At 36.1% G+C, this 11,341-nt stretch overlaps 1 protein-coding gene across 1 annotated transcript; it reads right to left on the bottom strand.

Moving 5' to 3' along the window:
• Positions 1-7,249: 7,249 nt before the first annotated feature.
• On the bottom strand, positions 7,250-9,647 carry LOC118028546 (subtilisin-like protease 4). Its single transcript, XM_073408060.1, is given in 2 exon segments — positions 7,250-8,219; positions 8,222-9,647. Coding segments are annotated over 2 exon segments (2,115 nt in total). The 5' UTR covers positions 9,531-9,647; the 3' UTR covers positions 7,250-7,413.
• Positions 9,648-11,341: the final 1,694 nt, after the last annotated feature.

Below are 11,341 nucleotides of genomic sequence, written 5' to 3'. Positions count from 1 at the left end.
TTTGCGTATGAAAGCCATTGCAAATCTTGGGTACTGTTGATGTTATTTCTCTTGATCTTTGTTATACGCTTCCTTGCAATCATGGTGGTTGCGAGGCTGGTGCGTTTTATTCTTGTGTCCTCTTAGTTTTTTCCTCTATTTTCTTTTCTTTTTTGGGCAAAGCCAGGACCTGCAGTATAAAAAAACCACACTACAGTTGTCTAATTGCATTAAAAATGATAGCTGGATCCCGTATCATCTGGTTTGGTGAATTTACTTGAATTTGAGTTATTATTATTTTTTTATTTTTTAATTTTATCTTTTTAATATTGAATTAATTCAAATTATTTTTAGATTTATTAACCAACCAAATCATAATCAAAATCATCAAAATAATTATATATATCAAATTTATTTAAAAACAATTTATACAGAAATAAAAAGGTATATTTACCAATTTGTCTCTTCAGTAACATCTACAACGCAGCATGTAAAAAGGGAATAATGATCATGTTAGCTTTTTTTCTCTCTTTTTAGCAACTTCAACAGGATTGTTAAGTCAACATGTAAAATAGTATTTCTCCCGAAATGCTATTTCTACACATTCTATCGAGAAAGCTGAAACATGGAGAAGGCACAAATAAAAATTGAGCAACGACTATTCCGTCTGTATTTTCCCCTTCTTCCTCTTCAAAAACTGATGCAAGAAAATGGAGCTACTTCAAATCTCAAAGCACCTTGCCCTAGCTTCTCTATTCAGGTGATTAATTGTTCTTGTTCATCAATTAAATGCTCATCAGTCGTGTGTGTGCTGGTGAAGCTGGGTTGAGACTGAAATCGTGCGGGTAAAAGAACGATGGTTGATAGAAAGTTGCTGACAGAGAAGAGAGAGAGAGAGAGAAGAGAGAGAGAGAGAGAGAGAGAGTGAGTTGGTGTGGTTTAGTGGAGGAGGGAAAGTTCGTTGGCTGCCATGGGTGGTTTTGTTGGTTGCTGGTGACTATGCATAGAGGCTGCACAAAAGAGTTGTGGCGTAGCTTCGGCTGAAGGAGAAGATGAAGGAAAAGAAACATGTTTTTATTTATTTATTTTATTATTATTCAAAGTAAACATGGTTCAAAGGTTTATGATCCATTATAAACTATAGCCTCCTTTCATTCCCTCGTGTTAACCTAATTCTTTGTGTCAAAAATGTCTTCCCCTATTCGTTCTTTTTTTTTGTTGCTTTGGCATTGATGTCTTCCCGAATTGTCTTCCTTATATTTTGTTACTTCGTTCATACTCCATTTTAATCCCCCTTCCCATTCATTGTTCTCTTTTTTTTTATTATTATGATTCTCTTTCATCTCTTAGAAAGTAGATGTAGAAGAAATAGTTAAAACTTAGAGTTCATTGAAAGATAATTAAGTGCGTGATTTAAATAGTGTATATTTGAATGATTATGTTTTTATTAAAATTTTTAAAATGTTAATTTTTTTTTAATTTTTTTTTTTATTTTAATAAATAGTTATTTCAAATGCCAGCTGCAAGCTGCCAAGCTCTTTATATTTTTCATTCACTTTAGTACGACGTAAGTTATGATATAATTTGCTCTCAACTCTCAAAAGTGATCTTAATCAAATAAATTTGGATGCTCTGATGACAATCTACATACATAATAATTTATTGTGAAAAACCAACAACAAAAAGTAGTAAGACAGTATTTATCTGTTGAAAAGATTGCTTACTTATACTACTATCTCACTAACGTTCTAGCACTCGTGATTAATAGTACGAAGAATTAACAGCATAGGTGTTATATATATAATCAATCATCAGAGCTTGAATATCTGAGCTCTGAGTGTATACAAATAATAACATAACATTTTATCGGAGCTTTTGAATATGATGCTTATATAATTTTATGGTAAGAAAATGTTTCCAAGAAATTAGTAACACTGATATGGAAAATTGCTTAAGTTTGATGGAAGGAACTATAAGAATCAAGGTACTCTTTAGATATTTCATTTCTCAAAATCAAATTGAATGTCTCTTAAATTATTTCTATAATGAGTTAAAATTATTAAAATATTTTTTATTTAATGTATTTGTCTCTAACTATTTTAATCTTTGATCAGATATGTTACATATAAATAAACGCATTCAATTTTGAACACATCAAGTCTCACATTAAACAAAGTCAAAACAAAAGGTCAAAAAAAATTAAATACAACAAAAATGTGTGTATACCAGTGCAGTGTTCGAAACTTCTACATAATCTTTCATTTACTCCGCTTTGATTCTATTAGTTATAGGAAACAAGATAACTAAACTTATTGATATTATCAGATAACACCAATTAGTCAGAAAGGACTGATAAATGATAAACTCTAAACAACTATATTACTGTAAGTAAGGAGGAAAGTTGGAGAGAAAATATTATAGATAAAAATCTCTTTGACAACCAATTTTAATTTGATACTTTTAATTTGAAATTCAAAGGAACAAAAACAAATAGATAATCAGGAAAAGTCTATGTTTGAGAGCAGCAATTAAGTTACAAAAAGATTACAACAAAAGTCAGAGAACACAAAAATCTAGAAATAGGAATTTCAAAGAGAAAGAAGAGTAAAAATTGATTTCGAAAAATAAATATTTCTAAAGTGAATATTATGATTTTTGCCAAACCGTATTTGTGTGCATTAAATAGAAACTTGAGTGAAGAAAATTAATATAACAATTAAAAAGAGTGTTTTTTTGAGTTTTTATTCCCATTACCACTAGTAGGAGTTCGTTGATTGTATTTGTAGTTTAATGATTTATTTTAATTAATAAGGTGTTGGAAACATTATTCGATGAAAATTGATATTTTACACTTGTGGATTAGTTAATTTAATTTTACTCTTGAATATAGCAAATTTTCATAGAATTTCTTTTTCAAATTTTACTAATAACACAGTACTTAATAAAAATAGGATTAACAATTAACTTCAAAAAAATATAAACGTATTAATTGGATGAAATAAACACAAAAATACATTAATAATACTAGGGAAATCTAAGATAACCTATAATAATTAATCTATAATCATAAACATGTTTCTTACTTCAATCACCGCTGTCTGTTTGTCAATAAATTATTTGTTTATTAAGTCCTTTTTATGAATCTGAGACCCATAGTTTGCCTCTATACTCATTGAATTAATTGATTTAAATTTTAAAAAAACAATTTGTATATTAATTCATATTTTATTCATGTAGACATCTAATTATAGAATGAAATTTTAGTTAAATGCTTCTGGTCACTGTATAGTCTCAAATAGAAAATTGTATTATTTATATTTTATATCCATGATATTTAGATTTCCATCAATGTTTAGAATTGTAAAATTCTTTTATTGATTTATGTGTCTTACTTTGGTCGCTTGTATATTTTATAATTTAATATATTATTGATTATTTTTCCGACTGATGCTCTGTAAGGAGATACCCTATGAAAATTGCGCATTAAATACTTTAAATACCTCATCAAAATTATTGAAATAAAATAAAAATAAACATTGTTAACTGTAAATTGTGACATGTTATTTTTTAAAAATCTCATGACCACACATCTAAATTCCTATAATCTATTTTTGTATTTTTACCAATTTTTTTAAGTTAAAGGTTGAAATATATATAAAATATACACCATTGAGCTTGTTTAATTCAATGTTAACATCCCTGTGAAAAAACATATTTTTAAGAACAGCCCAACGGTTCAAATTAAAACAAAAAAAATGTTTAAGGGTGAGTGGTTCACCCCCCCCCCCTGTAAAAGAACAGAGAAGAGAGGATTAGGAAATTTAACGAGGAGAGAGCGTATCCGGGAATTTTTCAAGTGCGAGGAGCGAACCAAAAAGAACAAAACATTTTCATCGATCTATCATTTATCAACAACAACAACACAATACAGTAAGCAAAGAGCGGTATGCAAACTGAAAGAGATGGTGACTCGCACAATCTCCGTCTCAAACATCAATCCGTGCATCAGCCTGCAGAAAGACAATGACATCGAATCTCTCTCTCTCCTCCCTAGGTTTTTTCTTATAGGCTTTTAAATTTAATCACTTGAGCGTTAGAATTAATGCCCCAACCCCAATGAAAGAATGATTTATTCATAAAAGCAGTAGCTATAGATTAAGGTCTTTTTTCGATATTTTTTTTAAAGGGAATTTTCCTTTATTTCCATTATAAATAATTTAATGCGCCAAAAAGCCGCCCCATGCAAATTGTTTTAGTAATCTGGCGAATAGGCATTTAGGATGAAAGGGAAATGGCATAGATACGAATCCCACCCACCCACCCACCCATCCCAATTGTTTTTTATTAGAAGCGGCAGGAAAGAAGGACAACCAATCTCCCCACTTCCCTCTTTCCACTAAAGCGAGTGTAAATAGATTTAGTAGTTGGGTTTGTGTAATTTATTACTCCTTACAATAATTGTAAAACATGACTTTGGCTTTTAACTTTAGGGATACTGGCTCCGGCAAACATTGAGAGAGCTGGGATTGCAGTGCATTGGGGGATTTTTATGGTTTGAATCTATGACATTTATGCATTTTTGCTTGATCTGTAAAGGCTTTGTCATGGGGAGTGTTTTATTTGGATTTGCATACGATTCTCATCATTAAACGTATAAAGACCTCTATTTGGTATTCTTTTTGGTCCCGACTCAAAACTTGAACTTTTGTATAAGGTGAAAAGCTGTGATAGTCTTTTAGTCCTCGTGTGCCAACTAAACTACTTGCTGAAGTCATGTGACATACATGAACTTTGGAATTTGATTAAAGAGCGAAAGGTCTGTTTGTGAAAGCATTGGTGGGGTGTGTCTTAGTGCTTTGCTTGTTTACTTCAGATCGAGTGATCTTCTAAACAAAAGTTTTGACCTGGTCGAGGAAAGAAGTTGTCCTTTACGCAACAAATTACATTTATTATTACCAGTTGTGAGTACTTAATTCAGTTTTTTTTCAGCCCACTTGTTTTGGGTAAATGCGTCGCGTGGCTGTGAAAGTGATGAAAACGACCTCGGACTAGTCTTTTGTGATGCCCTTATGAACGATTTGATGGGGGGTTTGGGTGAGTTTCTCATGTTTCTATTGCTGGGGTGCTTGTTTATCGAGTTTTGAAATAGAGTCACTTGGCAGGGGCTGACGCAGAGGTCTTTATAGCAAAGTGGGGGTTCTTAGCATTTATCGCTGGCACAAAATTTTGTTTTGATTGTTGTTCTAGTGGTTTCATTGAGATTTGGTATTTGTGATGAAGTTTAATTTTTTTTAATTTTGGATGAAATTCAGAAATTCAAGTTCGAATACTTTGCGCAAAGGAAAGGTGGGAAGCTCTTCTAATGCATTGAATTGGATGGTTGAGTTCTGTAAGATGGGCTTTTTGTTATTTTGTGCATGGTTGGTTGTCTGTGTTTTGTTTGTAATCACTAACGACATGCGACTCCAAAATCTCTGAATGGTCGTATTGGGAAGTGCGATTAGATCAGCTGATGGAGAAAAATATTGAGAATCTACAGAGGATGAGACAGTGGCCAAATCATGTCTATAATAAAATTGGTGCAACCTGCAAGGAAGATGGAGAGTCGGATTGAATTTTGGTGGCATTCTACTCAATATGGTTGTCATATGTATTAAATTGAGACTTAAGCTATTAATAGAGTTGTGTATAAGGGCCATGCAGCGGTGTAATTCTAAATGGGATTTTATGGTTGATAAAACTTGACTTGTTAGTGACCTGCAAAATAACCGTACCAGGGGCTTTTCTCTCTATCCAAAAAGAAATACATTCAGAACAGTAACACCATGAAAAAGAAGAACTGAGAAAGTTGCAAGCTGCCTTATGGCCATTGCGTAAGTGTTCCTTCCAGAAAGCAAAGCAAGATTAGGTCCCGAACCATTGCATGAGAGCATGCTGGAATGGTGAATGATGTTATTTGATCTTGCCCCAGCCATGTTGCCTTTGGTCTGGCATTGATAGCGTTGAGGTTTTCCCGATAGGAGTGCCCTGTACACAGCTAGGTGTATGAATAGACCTCTTATGGGTCCTCCTGGGTATGGTTGGTTGTACTGGATGTATACAACATGATTAAGTTATGTCGCAGCGTTGTTGCTTGGTATTCAGAATTTGTATTGATTGGAGAACCTATACATGGATGGATTTGTAGGGGTGACGGGGTGGTCCAAGAAGCGATTCATTTTTCCTTGTACCTTATAAACGAAACAGCAGTTTGAGTTATGGCAAGTTCCAGAAAAGTTCGGATGTTTTCTCTCTGGCTAGAGGGCTTTTCATGGCATTATCTCTCCTGAATTTGGAGACAGTATACTTGAAGCTTTTGATGGACTAGTGTAAGTTTGTTAGAGGTGAGCTTGGTGCATACAATCTTGTGTATATTGCTCATTTGTTCTTGGATCTGGTTGAAGCGAATTGGACTTCCATGGAGATTTATTGATGAAGGCATGGACAACGGACATTTGTTTCTTCCTGAACTTTGAAGGGATTTCATCATGGTGTTTTCTTTTGTTACTGTTTTTGCCAATTGATAAGGGCTATTATTCAATCAACAAAATTGTCAATTAACAGACAGCTTCTAGTCATGCCTATTGCTTTTGTTTGCCTGTGCTTCTGAAATTTCTATTTATTTGGAGCATTATTCAAAAGCCCTTTAGATTCAGCTTCTTTGTACCTGATGGCATGAGTGTGCACAAACATATTGTACAGTGGTCCAGCAACTGGGTGTAAAGAAGTCAGAGATGTGTCCTGTGCTACTCCGTGTTTCCGTGTTTACGGTAAGTTTCATGCTTCTCTTGCTCTAGTTTCTGTAATATGGTACGTCTTCATGTAACATTCTGGCCACGGAAGGCTTGTAGTTCCACTACTCTGTAGTTTGTTGATGAAATATCTTTTGCAATTACCTGTTGAGAAAAAGTGTTTTTGGTGGTTGCTTTAACTATTGTGTAATCTGTATCGTGCTTTATCATCATTCTTTCCGATTGGAGGTAATTTCCTTTTGTTCTCTTTTTGTTGTGTTCATGCTGAAGAAAGAGAACATTTGAAAGAGAGTGCTTCCAGTTATCAGATTATGGCAATGACCGATTCCCTTGACATCTCCCTGTGAATGTCTATGTTCCCATATTATGCTGGTATGGCAATCAGTGAGTTCCCCACATTATGCTGGTGGGGTTAGCTGTGGAATAACTAATGTTGGAAATAAAAGGAAAGAAGCAAGAGTTTACTGCTGCAAGAAAAAAATGAAAACTTTTCTAATTCTCTCTTTTCATCTTAAATCCAAAGAAAAAAGAAAAAAGAAAAAACTGGATACAGGACATCTGAATTGAGTTTTAGTTTCAGAGTCCAAAATTATACCACCGATAAGAATCCTTGCCTGCGTGGCATCCATAGATGCATCTTTTCCTACTTGAAACTTACAGCAATTGGACTCCTAACAGTGTATTTAGAAGACGCCCATACTATGTATCCTTGAGCAATTTCACTGGTTTTGCCACCATATTCAGTGCGGGAGAACGCTACTGAGTATGTTGCCTTCTGATTCACCTTTGAAAAGTAGAGTTTAGAAGGCTTGACAGTCACATCCACTCCTGGTGGGGAAACGTTTGTCACAGTCCTTGTGAATGTCTGCGAAGGTCCCAACGTGGCAGCAAATGAAGGGTAGTTCAGCTCACCTTCAGGAATGCTTGGTTTTTCTGAGCATTTAACTTGCTCATGCACAATTATGCTAACTTCGTTATCAGCGTCGACCAGACCGCGTAGGTAAGGAATGTAATCATCAGGTTGGATGCCGTAAACTAATCCTGGGTTGTTTGCTCTTGATGGATTAACGTGGCCTGCCCCAGTGGCAAAGATGTCAGCAGGTTGAAGTGTTTGGTCGACAATGAGTTTGCCTTCCATGTTTAGGGTATCAGCAGTAGTCATGATGGCCGATTTGATAGCAGCAGGTGACCAGTAGGGATGAGAGCTCTTGAGCAAGGCGGCGATGCCACTAAGAATTGGGCATGACATTGACGTGCCAGAAATTATCTTGAAGGTTGATTTTGAGTTCGTATTGTTGTCAAGAGGGAATGGCCATGCAGCTAAAATGCTCACTCCAGTCCCAACGATGTCAGGTTTCAGAATTCCCGGGCTTGCCAGGCTGGGGCCTCGTGATGCGAAGGAAGCAACAAAAGGAGATGACGGGTCTCCAATGACAGTTCCTTTAAATAGATCGTTGCCATCGGTGCCAGTGTTGAATTTATATACGCTTTGATCTTCAGCCCTGCAACAAAGCTGACATGTGTTGCAGGAAGAACATGAACATCAGCGTTGGTGCTGAAGCCATCGGCTTCTTCATTCATGAGTATCATGGCAGCACCGCCGGCGTTTTTCACTTCTCCCCCTTTAGCAATTCTGCCTATTCCCCCTCCTCTCTCGCACAAGACTATTTTTCCTTTCACATCCATACCTTCCAATGCTCCCTCACCACATAAAGAGGAATTCGGTTTACCGCTCATGCCAGCATAAACTAGAGGTAATAGCGTTGAAGGGAAGTTACTATGTTGGGAGAGGGATTCACCATCAATTTGTTCACCATTTCCAAGCCTTGCAGTAGCAGCAAATCTTCTATCTACAGTGCTTGCTCCAACTGTTGGTATCCACGGGGCTTCATTACATAATGTGCCGTTGAAAGGGCCAGAATTTCCAGCTGAACAGCTTACAAATATTTCCTTTTGAATTGCTGCAAATGATCCTATGACAATAGTATCATTAAAGAAAGGAACTGAATCTCCATCAAGGGAAAGTGAGAGCACATCAACACCATCCAAGACAGCTGCATCAAGCCCAGCTAATATATCACTTTCAGGACAATCGTCCCCAGGGTCACCAAAGCACACTTTGTAAATTGCTAAATGAGCGTGAGGCGCGTTTCCAACTGCTGTGCCTCTGGCATTTCCTAGCACTTCAGCATCTTTTACAAAGGCACCAGCAGCTGTGCTTGCTGTGTGGGTGCCATGTCCATCTACATCAATTGGTGGTTCAGTTGCTGCTGATCCCTTCTTGGCTTTGGCCGCAATATTGACCGGCCTTGCACCAATGAGTTTGTTGTTACAGTCTGAAGCGTTAAAATCGCACCTCCCTTTCCATTTGGCAGGAGGTGGTGGCATTCCTTCATCACTGAATGACGGGTGGCTGGGGAAGATTCCACCATCTAGTACTCCAATGATCACTCCCTTTCCAAAATTCGATTCTTTCCAGAATCCCAGTTCCGGATGCAAACCCAAGAAGCGGGGGGTACGTGTTGTTTGTAGATGTAATATCCTTTCAGGCCGTGCTGAAAGAAAGCCATCCTTCTCTTCCATGCTTTTCACTTCCTCCTGTGTCAATCTTGCTGCAAAACCACTCATTACATTTTGGTATGCGTAAAGCATGCGTTGTTGCTTCTCCGAGCTTTGCTGTGCTAACTGGTAAGAACGACTGGTACCAACTCTCGAGATCTTCAAACTCTGCCAAAGTTCTGCCTTCTGGTTTTGCGACATGGACAATGTAGTTTAATAAGGTGGTCTTTTCGGTTATTTGAGTTGTGTGCTGAGTAGCTTGAGCAATCTCAGGACATAAGTTAAGCATGAAAATTAGTAGGAGCTGTAAGGGAATGATAGCCATGGTTGTAAACAAGTTAATCTTCTTCATGAAACAGAAGGAAAAGATACAAATATTTATGGCAACTGGTTTGTGTTCCTATAATCGGTTCAAGACCAACATATATAGTAGTAGGGAAAAAAGAGAGAGATCCATGGCCGGCATTCAGAAGAGTTTGTCAGTGTGAATCAAGCTTTGCTACTGCAGTATCATGGATTATGGAATGTCCTGCTGCATTTGTTTTTTATTGTTGCCTCTTAGTTTAAGACGCAAACATGAAACGTCTTTTAGTCTGAAAAACTTTTTTTTTTGGATAACACAGATATTTAAATTGAGTGAAAATAAAAAACTTGATAATTCCACCTAACATTCATATTTTAATATTTAAGAATAAAATTGCAAAGTGTTCTCCTATTAGTATTATAAGTATTTATAAACTCTTTTACTTAAAGGAGTCCGCTCTTCACAAAATATATTTATAAATACTTTATCAATTCACGTGCATGGATATATATTATTCTACCATACTTGCCGCTTAAAAGAAAAGGACCTTCACCTGCATGCAAAACATGATACTCTGACCTGGTCTTCAAGTTCCCGAATCTATTGCTTTCCATGCCTCATTCTGATGATTTCCTTCTCATTGCGTTTGTCTCTGTTAGACAATTGATATTTTTTAACTCTAGTGTTTCATGTTGTTTAATCAAGTATTGTCTGTTTTCTTTTCTTTCATTTCTGTTTTGATTTTGTTAAAGTAAATCCCTTGTTTTTCTGATGTTGTTGCTGAGATTAGTGGCAGCATATTCTCCACTACAGTTAGTGGCTAGTGACAGCAAATTGTCCACTACAGTTAGTGGCTGATAACTAGGGAGGTTTGTTGTATTTAAAGACATGCAGTTAATGAAATACTCACTGAGACATTTTATCAAACACCTTGTGTGTAATTCGTGTTCTTCAATACCAGCATTGTTGTTCTTGATTGTGCATCCCTTCACCTGCACAAAACACAGCAACACAATTCTTAACAGTGGTATCAGAGCATCTCAGATCTTACAAGACCAAAACACCTTTTTTTTCAAAATCTCAAAAATGACATCCAACAACTTACTTTTAAACTCCCTCATTATATTTACTGGTGAAAACTACCATATTTGGTCAGTGAAGATGCAAGCTTTTCTTGAAGCTTATGATCTTTGGGAAATTGTTTCCGAAGACAAACCAGTAGCTCCCTTACCAACAAATCCCATTATTGCTCAAATCAAGTTCAGCAGTGAGGAAAAGGCAAAGAAATCCAAGGCGAAATCAATCATCCAAAATGCTGTGACAGAAAGCATTTTCTACAGAATTATGGCATGCAATTCAGCCAAAGAGGCTTGGAACAAACTAAAAGAAGAATACCAAGGCAGTGACAGAACAAGACAAATGCAAGTGCTGAATTTGAAGAGAGATTTTGAGGCACTTAACATGCAAGCAGATGAAACAATCTCTAAGTATTCTAATCGAATTTCACTAATTATCAACAACATCAGATTACTTGGAGAAGACTTTCCTGACAGTAGGATTGTGGAGAAGGTTCTTGTGACTCTTCCTGAGAGGTTTGAATCCAAAATCTCCTCTCTAAAAGAATCAAAGGACCTCAGTAAAATCTCATTAGGTGAACTAATGAGTGCTCTTCAAGCACAGGAGCAACGAAGAACAATCAGGCAAGACA

This window comes from Populus alba, chromosome 3 (genome assembly GCF_005239225.2).
Source record: "Populus alba chromosome 3, ASM523922v2, whole genome shotgun sequence".
Classification (NCBI taxonomy): Eukaryota; Viridiplantae; Streptophyta; class Magnoliopsida; order Malpighiales; family Salicaceae; genus Populus; species Populus alba.
Note: the sequence above shows the minus strand (reverse complement) of the source record. Positions and strands in the feature narration are given on the sequence as shown.